The 17,447-nt window shown below is 33.3% G+C and overlaps 1 protein-coding gene across 1 annotated transcript; it reads right to left on the reverse strand.

The window, feature by feature from the left end:
• Window positions 1–316: 316 nt before the first annotated feature.
• LOC134234718 (uncharacterized) lies at window positions 317–13,538 on the reverse strand. Its single transcript, XM_062716771.1, has 2 exons — window positions 11,900–13,538; window positions 317–1,801 (listed from the first exon to the last, which is right to left on the reverse strand). The coding sequence occupies exons 1-2, from the start codon at window positions 13,536–13,538 to the stop codon at window positions 504–506; spliced, it is 2,937 nt and encodes a 978-aa protein (XP_062572755.1). The 3' UTR covers window positions 317–503.
• Window positions 13,539–17,447: the final 3,909 nt, after the last annotated feature.

The following is a 17,447-nucleotide window of genomic DNA, read 5'->3' on the forward strand; positions in this document are numbered from 1 at the left end:
AACATGGAAAAAAGTGGTTAATATTTATTTTGGTGATTTTAAAATTCTTAAATAAATTACATATAACTAGATTAAAAGGATGTACATTTAATTTAGATCTAATGGCATTTTATTCTAGCTGCATCAAAAGTGCAGTATAATCACAACCCTTCAGTGTGCAGTGCATGAAACAGGATCAACTTGAAAAATGTATATAATTCTTCTTTCTTCATGCTTGCAATTAAACATGGTATTCATTTTGTCATTTTGAACTTTTGAAGTTTTCTTCCAGTGTAACGTTATACATGTATTACTGAGAAGTCATTTCAATCTTGGGTAGAATTCTGAAACGATTATTATAAATAATTGATTTTTTATTTATATGTGATACCTTATTGATAGTACTGAAAATATTTTCACACACACGCACACATCAACACTAGAAAGTGAATTAAACTACCTCTTGTGATTTTGGCTACTGGAACAATTCTATCACAAACATGTCATTATTTAAAACACATTGATTACATGTATTTGATTTTCTTCAATTTACCACTGTCATAATCAGCCACAAAGAGGTTGTCTCTGGTGTCAACACATAAACCCCATGGTAGTAGGTTACAGTTATCAATGTAACGGAGGAACTGTCCGTCCTGATCTAGGATGTGGATACAGCGGTTGATACGGTCTGATGTCAGGATCTGACTCTGGCTGTCCGTTGTGATGCCATATGGATCAAATGATTCCTTGTTAGTAGATGGATGACCAGTGTATCTAAATCGGAGTTTTCCTGCCTGATTAATCACCACTACTGCACATGCTCCATTGTCAGCCACACAGATATCCAGGTTCCTGTTCTCACTGATGCATTTAAGTTCACCAAATGAATACAGAAGTTTACCTTCACTGTCAAACTGGGTGGTTTGTTTCTCTGTGGAGCCAGAGTAACGGACAACTTTTGATTGTTTATAATCATCACTGTCCATGGTAACCAATAGGTCACCAGAGGAGGTACTACAGACATGGTAAGGTCTCCATCCCTGTAGTGTGATCACTTCTTGTATCTGTTCATCCTTCACTATGTTTACAATTCTTGTAACAGGGTCAGTATAAACTAGATCTCCACTCCTTGTCACCGCTATGTCACGTGGTATGTTCCCCGACTTGGTTTGGATTGACTTCAGTAGTTTGCCCTGGAGGTTGTAGAGTTTCATGATTGCGTCTAATCCACATGTCCAGATTTCTTCATCACTGAGACACGTAACACTGTATAGTCTATACCTAGTGTCTATGGTGGTGATGAGCTCTGGTTCATCAAGTAGTGGTTTGACAAAAGGACAGGATACAGCTTCTGGTGTCTTCATTGTGTAGCCATGTTCATCTGTTGTAACGGATAATGCTGACAGAGAACCAAACATTTGATGGAGCAGTTCTGTGTTGATTTGATGAAGAAAGAAACTTGGTAATGAAACACTGACTTTAGGAGGTAATCTTCTGAATTCAGCATTCTTTGATTTATAGGTAGAGGCTAAGGAAACGTCATCGGAATCTAATATTTTCTTCAAATCAAAAATGCTCTGTTTAACATCAGAAGTAATCTGTTTGATTCCATTTTCCTGTTTATTCAGAGCAGCCAGGTGTCTAGTTTTCATCTCATCAATTTCAGATTTCTGTTTGTTGACAATGATGTTAATTTCTCTGTGCCAGTCTTCTCCTTGTTTGGTGACAGCTGTTGTCAGTTTATCATAATGTTTTTCCAAGTTACGTTTTTCAGAGTTTAAATCTAATGCAATTCCTTCATAGGTAGGACATATTCTTTGCACTAGTTCTTTCAAATCCTTGTTTAAAATTTCTTTCATGAAGCTGGGATTCTGTAGGATGTCTGTTAATTTATGTCCATGATGTTCATCAGAGGAGATGCAGGTGGAACAGACAAAAATATCACATTTCTCACAATAAAGTTCACAATGTCTCTGGTCGTGATTTGAACATTTTGGGTAATTAACGCTAGGAGTAGAAGTTCTGTGTTTGTATGACACAACTTTGTGTCTTATGGATGAATCAGAGAGATGCTCCCCTACACAGACCTTACACAGGTTAATCTGACAACGTTCACAGTGACTCTGTAATGCAACTCGTTGACAAAGGTCACAGAGAACTTGAACTCTATCCAGGGGGTCCATCACAAGAATTTGGTCGAGAATTCAGATGACCCTGTATAAAGTAAATGGAGGTATAGGTCACTGAAATATAACGCAATTTTACATCTTTACAATGTAAGGGTTTAGTTTTGTCGGTTTAGAAGAACAGAAAGGATATGTTTGTAGTTTTATTGTTAACATTTTCTTTCTGTTTAAACAAATATATTACGAAGAAAATTAATGTCAACAATTTATAACAGTCAAAGCAATCTTGATATAATCAATTAGATCTAAAATGGCACTCTCATGCATCTCTGCTTATATAAATGTATTGCACTAAATTTGAGACCATAATTGACATCTAGAAAGATCTTGCAACATGTTAAATTTACTATACATAATCTAGTCTAACCTCTAAATCCAACATGTCCCCCGATAATCCCGTATAGTATATTTTACTTCCTTGTCTTCGTTCTAAATATTTACCTGGTTACCTGGTCATTGATTTTAATACCTGAGAAATCTATATTCGTCTTTGTACAGAAGTATGACATAAAACAAGGTTACTGACTGTATATACCTTGCTTTTGGATATGGTTATTGAAAATGAGAATCATTCTACATGTATCCATCTCTCTAACTGTTGTCCATCAGTTTTTTTTTTTTTTTTTGGGGGGGGGGGGGTTTGTCTTAGGAAAAATATTTTAGCTCACCTGACCCGAAACTTAAGTGAGCTTTTCGAACAAATTTTATCCGCCTTCGTCCGTCTGTAAACTTTTCTCATTTTCAACTTCTTCTCAAGAACCACTGGCCGGGTCAGGCATCTTTTGTTGAAGGGAAGATGAAATTGCTAAGATAAAGGGACAAAAGGAGATAATCAAGAAAAGACAAAAATAAGGTGGGGTTCATTAAAAAAAATCTTCTTCTCAAGAACAACTGGGCCAGAAATGCTGAAACATATGAGAAAGTATCAAAGGGTAATTTGTACCTTCTGAATTGTTCAAATCATGACCCCCCCCCCCCTTGGGTAGGGAGAGGCCACACTAGGGAATGCAAGTCTGACATCGAAATATAAATTGAAAAATATTTTAAAATCTTTCCAAGAAAATATTTCACCCATATGGAGACACTACCACTTGCCGGTAGAGAGCTACAGTTTTGTTTAATACTCGGCACTCAGGTTTTATTTTAAATTGTTTAAGGTAGGACACAATAGAAACGCTAAATTTTTCCTCAAATTCATTTTTTCTGAATCTTTGATACATTGTTCGAGGATACAAATCTCTCTTTATATATGATATGAAAGAAATTCAACCACACATTTTTTTTTTTGCCCACATAGTCTGAAATATGGATCAGAACCCTGTAAGAAGATCAGACATTCGACCTGAGAATAAGCATTACTAGAGTATTTTAAGTTATCAATTCATCTATTGCAAATTTGTGTTATACTTTTAATAAAGGAAACTTTTTTTGTTACTTTAAATCAGCCGATCAAATTGATATTGGAAAATTTTAGCAAAATATTATAAAAGTATAAATAGAACATACATAGCTAGCATCGGAATTGAAAATTCACATGTAAATATCCGACAGTTTAAGTTTTCTTAAGAGAAAATGTATGATTAATGAGAAAATAATAAAAATGATTGTTTTTATATAGTACTTTTCTAGCATAAATGCTACTCAAAGCGCTTTACAATACATTCATTTTTTTATTTATTTATTTATTTTTTTTACAAAAAATCAACATAATGATCCAAATGGATCCTAGAATAAAATGTGTAAAAATAAAGAAAATTGATCCAGTGATTTCAGATATTTTAGCGATAAAAAAAATTCAATGGTATAAAAACTAAAAGATTCAGTAGATGACGTTGACCTTTGAACTTTTAATATGACCTTGACCGTTGTGGTGCATAAAAAATGGATACTCCTTATATATGTGTCCAAATATCAGTCCTCTACTATTTATGGAAGAAATGTTACACTGCATTTTATAACATCTGTTACATGCTTGTTTATAGCACTTGGATAGCATAAACTCACCGCAAAATGTAAGCCTCCAAGTGATCAATATATAGGATTCTCTGATTTGTCACAAAATATGACGCAAACATGCAAAAAATATTATTTTTCTTACTGGGATCATTCATCGTTGTCAATATAGTAATATTATTCTTTATTTCTTCGGTATTTGTTAAGAAATTGGTTAAAATAGAATCCTCGGGTGTTTTGTCCTAACTTAAGTTTTGACCCATGGGGTAGCGGGTGGGACACAAGGGGGGGACAGAATACTGTAGATTCCTAAATATGCATGTTGAATTAATAATCGCGTAATTTCACGAGAAGCACAACATGCGCAATTAAATAACTCGTCTTTATGTTTAAAGGGCTAAAATCTATGTTATAACTATTGATCAACCGCCCATTTGCGAATTCTTATTCTCGCGATTTGCTGTTGAAGAGCCCATCTACAATAGCCAAATCTACTCAATAGAGTGATATGGCTCATGTGATGGGCCTCTTGTTCCTTTAAATTTTGTAGAAAACATACGTATAAGTTTATTATCATATGAAATAGTGTACCGGGTATTTTGAGATCACTTTCTCTAAGTTTTAAGGATAGGGGACTTTAAGCAAAAATTAACTCAAAATAAAGCAAAACAGATATTTTCTTTTAATTGCAATATAATTGTCAACATATTATCTATAACTTTATGCTGTTATTTAGCATTTAATTAAAGTAGATATGTTAATTTACGAAGTACAAATCTTTTTCAAAGACGGAATAAAAATTCTGTGAAAGTGCTATAAAATTTCATTCAGTGGTATAAAAGGAGTTGCGGATAAGAGATGGATACCCCAAAGCATTACAGACGGACGGACGGACATCCTGATAAATCTATAACCCCCCCCCCTTGCACTTCAAACGGGGGTATAATGCGCTCTGAGACCTGATCAAATTGCTCTAATCTTTTCATTCAGACAATTTAATTTAAGTAATTTAAACTGTGTTAACATGACAAATTTGATGCTAATTAGTTAAATTCGAATTCATTAACTGTGCATAAACTCAAACTGCATGTTTTGTGGCCTCTAAAGACAATTATTACATTACAAATAGTCCAGGAGATAACATCAATCTAAATACAAAGAGTCCAACAGATAACGACAATCTCAACACAAAGAGTCAAACAGATAACGACAATCTCAACATAAAGAGTCCATCAGATAACGACAATCTCAACACAAAGAGTCCAGCAGATAACGACAATCTCAAAACAAAGAGTCCAGCAGATAACAACAATCACATCACAAAGAGTCCAGCACATAACGACAATCTCATCACAAAGAGTCCAGCAGCTGTAACGACAATCTCAACACAAAGAGTCCAGCATGACGACAATCTCAACACAAAGAGTCCATCAGATAATTACAATCACAACACAAAGAGTCCAGCAGAAAACAACAATCTCAACACAAAGAGTCCAGCAGATAACAACAATCTCAAAACAAAGAGTCCAGCAGATAACAACAATCACATCACAAAGAGTCCAGCACATAACGACAATCTCATCACAAAGAGTCCAGCAGCTGTAACGACAATCTCAACACAAAGAGTCCAGCATGACGACAATCTCAACACAAAGAGTCCATCAGATAATTACAATCACAACACAAAGAGTCCAGCAGAAAACAACAATCTCAACACAAAGAGTCCAGCAGATAACAACAATCTCAATAGAAAGAGTCCAGCAAATAATGACAATCTCAACACAAAGAGTCAAGCAGATAACGACAATCTCAACACAAAGAGTCAAGCAGATAACGACAATCTCAACACAAAGAGTCCAGCATGACGACAATCTCAACACAAAGAGTCCAGCAGATAACAACAATTTTAATACAAAGAGTCCAGCAGATAATGACAATCTCAAAACAAAGAGTCCAGCAGATAACGACAATCTCAGCACAAAGAGTCCAACAGATAACGACAATCTCAACATAAAAAGTCTAACAGATAACGACAATCTCAACACAAAGAGTCCAGCAGAAAACGACAATCTCAACACAAAGAGTCAAGGAGATAATGACAATCTCAACACAAAGAGTCCAGCAGAAAACAACAATCTCAACGTTTACACAAAGAGTCCAGCAGATAACAACGATCTCAATACAAAGAGTCCAGCAGATAACGACAATTTTAGCACAAAGAGTCCAGCAGGTAACGACAATCTCAATACAAAGAGTCTAACAAATAACGACAATCTCAACACAAAGAGTCCAGCAGATAACGACAATCTCAACACAAAGAGTTCAGCAGAAAACGATAATCTCAACACAAAGAATCCAGCAGAAAACGACAATCTCAAAACAAATCTCCGGTAATCTTAACGCAAAGTTCCCACCAGGTCCAGCTGGTAGTTTTGACTACAAACAACGACCTCAAAATTAATATTTTCCACATGACATGAATAGAATTTGGGATTTACAATTCTTAAATCTGTAGCTTAATATGTTGTATGAATTTACATGATTAAGTCAGCTACACTCTGTATTTTGAATTTAAGACCAAAATGGAATAAAAGGTTTTTGAGCTGAAAAAAAAACAACATGTGAAGTAGCAAATACTGAGAAAATTTACATGTAATTTGTTAACAACTAAGAGTATCTTACATAGGTTCGCCATCCCGCAAAGCAGCTACAATGAAATTCATTTTTGTACTACAGTGGAGTCGCCAATTCCGGGTCACGTCACGGTGTTTCGTTGATATTTTGCAAAACTGTTTAATTTATATTTTATGCAATATATGTATTGAGAGAACAAAAAGTGAGTCATCCAAATATTTTTTCGTTTTCAAAGTAGATACACGGGAACAATATTAACAGGGGATATTTCAGCAAAGCCTAGCTTCCCCAGTTACGAATCATTATCTCCATTTCCGGGTCACGTGACTTTATTTGTAAAATTCACGGAACGTTTCAAAACACGATTTTTATAATGTTGAAACAAAAAACAATTCATGCAGCTTGGAAAAAATGTAAAACAACCACAGAAATATGTTTCAATTATTTTTAAAACAGTTAGAACAAAACAAATTGCAGTATGCAGACTTTAGAAAAATGTATTAGGATCAATTAACTTAATTTATTAAAAAATGCATTTGAAGGGTTAACTCGATTTTAATCTTTAGGAAAAACATTTAATAGTTAGAATACATTTGATAATCAAGGTATATCATGGTTGTCGAGTGGTTTTGTACACAGAATTTTGATATGTTCATGCCACGAGATTGACCCGCAATTGGAGAAACTACTACTGATTTAATAATCATTATAATTTTATTTGGGCAGCGATCATTATGATTGATTTCTGAGTTAAAACTAAATGCATTTGTCATACTTTCGAGCTCTTATTATTTATCTAGAACTTTTATATCAGCCTTTCTGCAGCGATCAAAAACGAAAGTAGCCCGTCACCGCAGCAGAAATATCCAAGTCTGAAAATGCGTGCGTTTCAAAATTTCGATTGTCGGATGCTCTCTCATAGTTAATATTTAAAATTTTGTAATTAATCACATACAGAAAGACCAGTTCTTCATGACCAGCGTATTCATATATTTTTTATGCATAAATTTTAACAATATGACATAAAATACAATGAGTGACCCGGAATTGGAGACGACCCGGAATTGGCGACTCCACTGTAGTAGTTATGAACAGAAAACGTTGTGTCCTTATATTTACTCCGATGATAATAACCCCCTGCTTCCCATTTGAATGTAATGGTCAATTCCATGTTATGCTTTGAGAGGAGACCTGATCAAAAATTAAAATAAGAGGCTCACATCATGCAATGGTTCTTGGAGTTGTGGATAAGAGATTAGAACTCCAAAAACTGATTCGCAAAGAATCAGAGAGGCGGGAAGATAGACACACCCATAACTATAACCTCAACACGCCTCCCGCCCATGTTTTTCAAGCGGGGTTGAGGGGGATGTACAAACCATATTGGATCAAGTCTGGTGTAAAATAAGATATACCAAGAATGCTTTACTAAACAAGCGCAAAGTTAGTTTACCTACTGTTAGAGATCAAAATTAGTACTTAATTAAGTTTATTTTGTTTTAATTAGGAGGAAATTAATCACGTTAAAACTGCGCAGCTACAGCATTCACGAGATGAAAAATGCATTTAAAATGATGTCAGTTCGATTCATTGATGATATGACTACAACCATTTGTTTCGCTTTTTTTCTTGTCATTATCCATAATTCTTGAATATTGACTTTTTCAAATGGGGGTCTTCCTGAGGCCATGTATTTATTTCGTCCGCCATTCCTCTGTCACACAGAGTTCGAATGACATTGATTTCAGAATAAATTTATGCGACCATAATAACATCAAGATAAGAAATTACTAAGTAATAATCATTAGATTATATAACTTACTACTTTTTTGTTGCACCGCATCGTCTGATTATTGAAAAAACGCGATTTTAACCACAATCCAGCAAATTGGAAAAACTGATCTTTTTTAGCTCAAGTTTCCACGTTAATATCATTCCACTGAGCACGTGGTTGGCATTGTGTTTACGGCGGGTCTCTTTTTTGTGGCGATAGAAATTATTTTCAAATGGGGCACAGCAAGGAGGATGCTTAGCATTTAATTTGAAAATATGAAACTATATGCGGTGCATGAAAACAAATTGTAATTACATGTATTACATTCAAAAAGTTGGTACATATGTCTATTTTGTTAAGCAGTTAGAAAGAAAAAATGGGCAGCTATAAGATTTCCTTCAGGCACCTCACTTGAATAGCTAGATTGTTAACAATGACCCACACATTGTATGGAGTAATGTTTGGACATTAAAACACATCATGTATCATTATGTTGACAACGTTATAATATTAAAGCCGCTTGGTCCGATTCTAATCGCTAAAAATATATATTTGTTTTTTTTTCTTGAAAAATAATTGTCCATAAATTGTTTCAACTTTTATCAAATTATATCCCCAAAGTCTTTTTCTTTTCTAAGATATCAACATTCAAAAGTTAAAAAAATAATTTTTGTTAGGTCACACAGAAAAATAATCCAATGTTGATCATTGGTGATATCGCGTGAAATCACCTTCGAAAATTAAATTTATCGTTTACATGTTAATCTCATGAAGAACAAACCCGAGCATTTTTTTCACAACAAAGTACATATATTACCTTAACATCGACAATATTTAGCTCCTTTAAAAAATCATTTAAGATATCTGATTTTCCTTTATTCTTTATATATGGATATTAATATAAAAATTACTATGGATTACATTGAAATAATTTCTTAATTTTGAAAAGATGTATTATGACTAAGGCTTCTGCTAATAGAGTAAAAATACGGGTTTGAATTACCTTCATTATTAGATATAACTGATAAACTTATTTTATTCAAAATTGACTTCACTACAGATCTTAACTTCCGTCAGGAACTACTGTTTGTCAATAAGGTTTTTGATCTGCGTTTTCCATGTAAGGATTGAGGTAATAAACTATTAAATCAATTTTATAATTTATTTTCATATACTATCTATGTAATGACGTACTTTTATTGTACAAGATAGTATGTGCCTGTTTCGGGTTAAGCGGCTTTAAGCTCTCACTCATTGAAGATACGAAGTTTGATACACCGTAATATATATTGAGTTGTTTCTTTGAAATGCAGAAGCAAGCACAATGTTTGCAGAGAAAGGTTCATTGCATTTGCAATGTCTATCTTTTTTAAGGCTCTGCTGACTTCTGTAGCTGCGCAGTTCTAAGGAGCATATCAAAAGCATTTTTCTGCAAAAAGATAGATTATATATGCAAAATATGCATTCAGTTATGCATATTTATTGTATCTTTATCATAAGGACTTAAAATTTGATCAAAATATAATGTATTTCAGCCATTTGAATAAATGTTTACATTTTGTTCCCATGTACTGCACTAAAGTTGCATCCCCCTTAAAACCTACCATACTTAATCATTTAACTGTGATATTATATTTTTATTAATCCTTGATCTTTGTTTGCTTGTTTATGAATATTGTAAGTCCAGGACCCACTACAGCTTTGTGGAGGCCCTCATAAGAAGAGTGAGAAGACTATTGAGGCTCAACTCGGGGAGCTGATAAGTTAATTAAGAAATAACTGTCTAATTTTTCGATTTCATAATGTGATCAATCGATTGGCTTGCGTGATAATTTGCATAATGAGTTTATGCATAAAATTATCACGCATCTCAATCGATTGATCATCGTCATGAAATTTAAAAATAAGACAGTTATTCCTTATATTTACATACTTTGATTCCGCCAATCCACGTGCTCCAATCCCTGCGTTAGGTACGGAGGTACGGAATTGAAAAAAGAAAATAGAAAGCATCTCACGAGGTGAAAGTTATTGTATTTGGGGCTTGGAAATAATTTATTAAACAATCATTTCACTATAGCTAGGGAGCCACTTGTGATGACTAGCTGTTTGTCCCGCGCCAATACATTGATATAAAGTATATTTACAATATGTAATTTTATCTGGGACAAAGACATTGGATACTTTATTCACGAGAATTAATATATCCTTTTATTCTAAATAATTCAAGAAATGAAATTATAACTGAATAAAGAAGAAAACACATTTCGGTGGGAAAACTCTGCAGAAGTTAGTTAAGACTTGAAGGGAGGGTGTTGAGGGTAGGAATATTGCCGTTTTCGTCCTAGACAACGTAATATTATCTTTAAAATAGCCCGTTATTATCTTTTTGTTGAATATTAAGATCAATGTTTGTGTATTTTACCATCAATAATAATTTTTGCAGGTTTAAATGTCCAAGTAAGCTGTCGAATGTAAAAGTAAGTCTCTTCATAAAACTCCAATATATCACAAGTGGCTCCCTAGCTATAGTGAAATGATTGATGATTCGACTTTCAAAAACACATTCGGAGATAAATACACTGTACGTCTAGAGAGGATTTAATATTTAGTTCAACTGGCAGTTGACTACTAGTATTTTAGCTGATATCGCAAGGGACTTGATCTATTAACATCTGTTAAAGTAACTTTAGACTGTGTATCTAAAGATGAATGTAAATTAAATTGAGATGAAAAAACTACAATTTTTTTTTCTGAATCAGCTTTCTCGTTTTGTTTTGTATTACATACTACATATACAGTCACGCCCTGTTAATTTAAGCTTGCGTCCAATCAGCCCATGAAAAACATGCTAATGACGTGTTTAAATTACCTTGGTCAATTAAAACACAATTAAAATAAATTAAATATAACTACAGTATATCAAAAGGATTTAGATTTATTGAAGATTTAAGGACATATTATTCTAGCTGCATGAAAAGTACAGTATAATCACAACTGTTTAGTGTGCAGTACATGACAGGGCGTCAACTTGAAAAAAAAAATGTAAAAGTACATAATAAATCTTTACTTTATTTAAACTCGCAATTAAACATGGCATTCATTTTGAGATATTGAAGGTTTCTTCCAATGTTACTTTTCATTATTGTGCAGTCAGGAAGAATAATGAAACAATTGTTATTTATGACATTTAATTATATATTATACCTTTTTGATAATATTATTATCTAAAATATTTTCACACAGCACATGAGCACTAGGAAATGAAACTGAATTAATCAACATCTTGTGATTTTGACTACTGTTAATCTACGAAAAACATGTCATTATTTAAAACACTTTGTTTACATATACTTGATTTTCTTCACTTTACCACTGTGCCACTCAGCCACAAAGAGGTTGTTTCTGATGTCTACACATAAACCATATGGAAACTGTAGATCATAGTTATCAATGTAACGGAGGAACTGTCCGTCTTGATGAAGGATGTAGATACGGTGAATGTTCAAGTCTGTTGTCAAGATCTGACTCCGGCTGTCTGTTGTGATGCCGTATGGTCTTAATGGTCCCTTGATAGTAGAGCGACCAATGTATCTAAATCGGAGTTTTCCTGCCTGATTAACCACCACTATTGCACGGGCTTCCCAGTCAGCCACACAAATATCCAGGTTCCTTTTTTCACTGATGTATTTAAGGCCGCCAGTTGAATAAAGAGGTTTACCTTCACTATCAAACTGAATGGTTTGTTTCTCTGTGGATCCAGAGTAACGGACAACCTTTGATTGTTTATAATCATCACTGACCATGACAACCAGGAGGTCACCAGAGGAGGTACTACAGACATAGTGAGGTTTCCAACCCAGTGGTCTAATCACTTCCTGTATCTGGTCATTCTTCACTATGTTTACAGTTCTTGTATCAGGGTCAGTATAAACTAGATCTCCTCTCCTTGTCACTGCTATGTCACGAGGTATGTTCCCTGACTTGGTTTGAATTGACTTCAGTAGTTTACCCTGGAGGTTGTAGAGTTTAATGATTTTGTCTCCTCCACGTGTCCAGATTTCTTCATCACTGAGACAGCTAAGACTATATAGCGGAGTATACCCAGTGCTGATGGTAGTGATGATCTCTGGTGCATCAAGCTGTGGTTTGACTGAAAGACAAGATACAGCTTCTGGTGTCTTCATTATGTAGCCATATTCATCTGTTGTAATGGATAATGCTGACAGTGAACCGAACATTTGATGGAGCTGTTCTATGTTGATCTGTTGAGGACAGAAACATGGTAATGAAGAATTTAATTTAGGAGGTAAAGTTCTGAATTCAGCATTCCTGGATTTGTATGCCAAGGTTATAGAGGCATCACTGGAGTCCAGTTTTTTCTTCAGATCTTGTATGCTCTGTTTTATTTCAGAAGTAATTTGTTTGATTTCAGTTTCCTGATGATTTAGAGCAGCCAGATGTTTAGTTTTTATCTCATCAATTTCAGATTTCTGTTTGTTGACAATGATGTTAATTCCTTTATGCCAGTCTTCTCCATGTTTGATGACAACTGTTGTCAGTTTCTCATAATGTTTTTCCAAGATAAGTTTTTCAGAATTTAAATCTGATGCAATTTCTTCATAGGTAGGATATATTGCTTTTTCTAGTTCTTTCAATTCCTTGTTTAAAATTTCTTTAATGAAGCTGGGTTTCTGTAAGATATCTGTAAATTTATGCCCAGAATGTTTATCAGAGGAGATACAGGTAGAACAGACAGGAATGTCGCATTTCTCACAGTAAAGTTCACAATGTTTCTGGGTGTGGTTTGGACATTTTGGGTAGTTCACGTTATGAGTAGATTTTCTCTGATTGTATGGTACAACATTGTGTCTTTTAGATAAATCAGAGAGATGCTCCCCTACACAAGTCTTACATAGGTTAATTTGACAAAGTTCACAATGACTCTGCAATGCAGCCCTTTGACACAGGTCACAGAGAAGGAGTACTTGAGCTCTGTCCAGGGGGTCCATCACTGGGGCTTTGTTAAAACAATTTAGATGACCCTGTATAAAATATGTGGAGGCATGGTCAATGACTTCAGAAATTGCACATAATTTTAAACAAATACATTATATATGTACCTGGTAAGAGTTATGTTTTGTAAGTGAATTTGTAAGACAAAGTCAGTTTAGAAAAAACAGGAAGGATCTACATGTACTTGTAGTTTTGGAATGTCGTGTAAACATTTTTTATGTTACAAATTCAATTGGAAGAGAATTTAAAAACTATAAAGTCGAATCAATTTTTATCACATATTTTCCCCTTTATCCCGTTGATATAGCTCATGTGATATCGTTTTCGTATCAACACTATGTATACCTACGCCGCGTGATGTAATGTAAATAAACAAATACATGTGTATGATGGAGATAATGACTTAATTCGTCAAATTTCACATTATTTGACATATTTTAACGTTTTCATTCATGAATTTAAAAAAAATTAAGCTCTGAAATATTTTCTTTCTTTTATTTTTGTACGAACTATTTCATACAGCGTAATATTATTTATTACGTTATTTGGTCCAAGTAACCGAAAAGGAACTTTGAATTAGAAATAAGGACAAAATACACATTTATAGTGAACATGCAAAAATATGTGATGAAAAGAATCTCCCATGGTTTGTGGTTTGATATGATTTTTATCCAACTCGTTGTGTGTTTTCTATCCCCCCGCCAAGGCTGGGGGATAGAAAAAACAAACATCGTTGGATAAAAATCATATCAAACCACAAACCATGGGAGATCCTATATATATAATATGATCTATAGTTGCTCTTTCATGAATTTCAGCTAATGCATTATACATGTACAAGACTTGAGACCATTAATGACATCTGGAAATGTCTTGCAACATGTTAAAATTTTCTAAATATGATTCTTTCTCACCTTTAAATCCAATATGGCCCCCCAGTAAACCTATACATAACAATTTACTTCCTTGTCTTCATTCTAAACACCTGTTACCATGTCACGTGATTTAAATGCCTCAGCTATCTATAATCAACCTGTGTAGAGAGGTTTAAGGACAATGGCAACGTTTCTGGCTTTCGTAATAGAATTCTTCAAGATTTTTTGAACAGGTTTAACAGGTTAAAATGTTGATAAAATGGGCCTATATTATTTTTAACCATACGTTTTCTCCAAAACCGTTTTATTTCATAAGGTTTATACATAAAATAAATTGTTGAAACCTTTTTTTCCGTGTACATGCATATACTTTGGCTGAAAATACAAATATTGAAACAAAACACAGAAATACCAGCACTATTCTTTAATTTTGAGTTACTTCTCTTAACATCTAATCAATATTCATAATGATAAAGAGACTGGTTGTTTGTTTCTATTCTACTTTAATTATTGGAAACGAACTTTCATAAACATTTTTGCAAGGATTTATTAGTAATTTTTAATGGTGTCTCCTTCACATAACCTATAGAATCGTTCTCATTCATGTCCATTTTCAGCATAATTATGTCACATCTTTGCACTTCCCAGCATTCATGTACCTATTCTAAATCACAGTACTGAAAGTACTTGGAAGCGCTAAGCATATTGATTTGGAATTCGTCAGAATTATTTTAATTTAAAAGAATTCTAAGCAATATTTTGACAGTGCGATAGCGCTAGGTCGAGCACAGTTGTCAAAAAGTTTGTGAGTCCTGAATATGTGAACCCCGTTGGGATATGAAATTCAACATTTTCTCATGCCTTTTGTTTTCAAGCATTATACATTATCTTCGTATTTCAAAAAGATCAATCAATTTCACTTACAGTACTATACAAGAAATCGCAAGAAAATATTTTTGCGTGTTGAATTATTTTCTTTCGAGATGGTCATCGAGTTTCCCGATCAGATTTAAACTCTAAATGTACATGTAGCTATACTGTCTTCCCACAAATTTTTATTAGAATAGAAAATTTGGTGCAACGCTGAAAGATAAAATCTTCTGGTGATAATATTTAATCACAAATTCATTCTGCGTTTACAAGTTTTTCAAATTGAAGATTGAAATCATGTTTGTAACTGCGTAATATGTAAATGAAATTAAAATCCGCAGAGATAATATGTAAATATACATTTTAGTATAAATATATTTCAATTCAATTCAATGGATTACTCATATTCATACTCATTGTCTTTAATTGTTCACAATTTCAGACAATTACAATTACTCACTGCTTAGACTTCAGAAATTAATAAAATATTCACAAATATTCACATTTTCATCATCACTGAAAAAGTACCAACCATTATTCCCACGCATGCGTACAATAATTGTATATATTGTATTCATCTTTTGATAGTAGTAGTATCTTTATTGGCTTATACATTGCATATCTTGCCACATATAACATTACTTTATATATATACATTGGTAAACAGGTGTCACACAGGTGGTATTACAAATATATAAAACAGAAAGAAAAAAATAAGTAGCGATACATGTGTCTTTTGTATTATCAATGCTACTGAATGGTAGCGTTTTCCCTCTTTTTAAAACATTCATACACAAATTTCCCAAGTTTTTTAAGTATACTCTCAGAATTGGAATTAAGTAATTCAATAAATTATGCCATACTAGGTCTTGCATAAAAATATTTTTTAATATATTTTTCTCTTAACTCAGTATAAAAGTTACATATTAAAACAAAATGATATTCGTCTTCTATTTCGTTTGATGTACAAAATGTTCATTTTCTGTTCACTTGTGGTACATTTTTGATCATATTTACCAGATACGATGCGCTGACCATGAGAAGATAATCTGAGTCTAGTTAATGCTTCTCTGTGTTTTTTATAATATATACAATTAAGATATTTAGCCTGTTGTATAGTCGGGTTTAGATATTTAAACAATTTAAGAGGATGAGCGTTTTCTATATCTACTCTAAGTTTTTGGAAAAAACAATCAGTTTGTCTTTGTCCAGAGTACCTATAAAAAACATTTTCATTTACAGATTCAGGGAAATACCACACATCTCCAAAGCCATGAGACAAAAAGTGTCTCTCTCACAAAAATAATCCAATTTGTAGCCATATTCTTTAAATCATAATTATAAATTGATCTTATTAGACAGTTTTCTGATCTGAGAATTTTAAACCAATATTTAATAATGTGAAATGTTCTAGTTAGTATTAACGGTTTTCTTCCTAATTCACCATAAACCGCCGGGGTACTTATTGAAGTTTTAACTCCCAGTAGTCTTTTACCAAATTTTAAATGTATTCTTTCTAATTCTTTTGCTGGTATGAATCCCCACACTTCTGCCCCATAATTCATTTTTGAAACACATGCAACGTTAAAAAGTTCACACACTGTTTTACAGTCTAGAGACAATTTTTGAACATTACTCATGAATGCATTATTTAATTGTAGTGTTTTTTCTGCTGTTTTTTTTTTACATGTTTGTTAAAAAGTCCATTTGACGAAAACAACAATCCAAGATATGCAAAACTGTCTACAATTTCAAGTGTATTACCACTATAAGTAAATCTATATCCTTTTTTTGTCTGCCCTTTTTGAAAAATCATTACTTTTGTTTTATCTACATTAACACAAAGACCCCACTTTTGACAATATGTGTATAGACTGTTAAGGTGGTTTTGTAACCCATTGAGTGTTTCGCTTATTATAGCTAGATCGTCCGCGAACAATAGTAAAAAGATATTTATTTGGTCAATTTGAATGCCACATGCTAAGTTTTCATGTAGAGTTGTCTCCAGATCTTCCATAAATGCTATCCTGTAATCTCTGATTTTCAAATATATGATTTATAGTGTACATGTATTTGTAGTAACATATGTGTTGATATACAATATATGTCACTCAATAGTAAATGATATGTTTTTGAAATAAACAATTTACACTTTTCTTC

The sequence above is a fragment of the Saccostrea cucullata genome, unplaced genomic scaffold, assembly GCF_032062105.1.
Source record: "Saccostrea cucullata isolate Sc308-1 unplaced genomic scaffold, CSIRO_AGI_Scuc_v1 ctg3749, whole genome shotgun sequence".
Lineage (NCBI taxonomy): Eukaryota > Metazoa > Mollusca > Bivalvia > Ostreida > Ostreidae > Saccostrea > Saccostrea cuccullata.

What these genes read in the sequence shown, in the direction of transcription:
- LOC134234718 (XM_062716771.1), bottom strand. Translation starts at nt 13,538, where the DNA reads ATGGACCCCCTGGACAGAGCTCAAGTACTCCTTCTCTGTGACCTGTGT. An exon ending in TGTGGCTGAGTGGCACAGTG is followed by an intron (nt 1,802 to 11,899) that starts GTAAAGTGAAGA and finishes TGAAAGAACTAG; the next exon opens with TGCAAAGAATATGTCCTACC.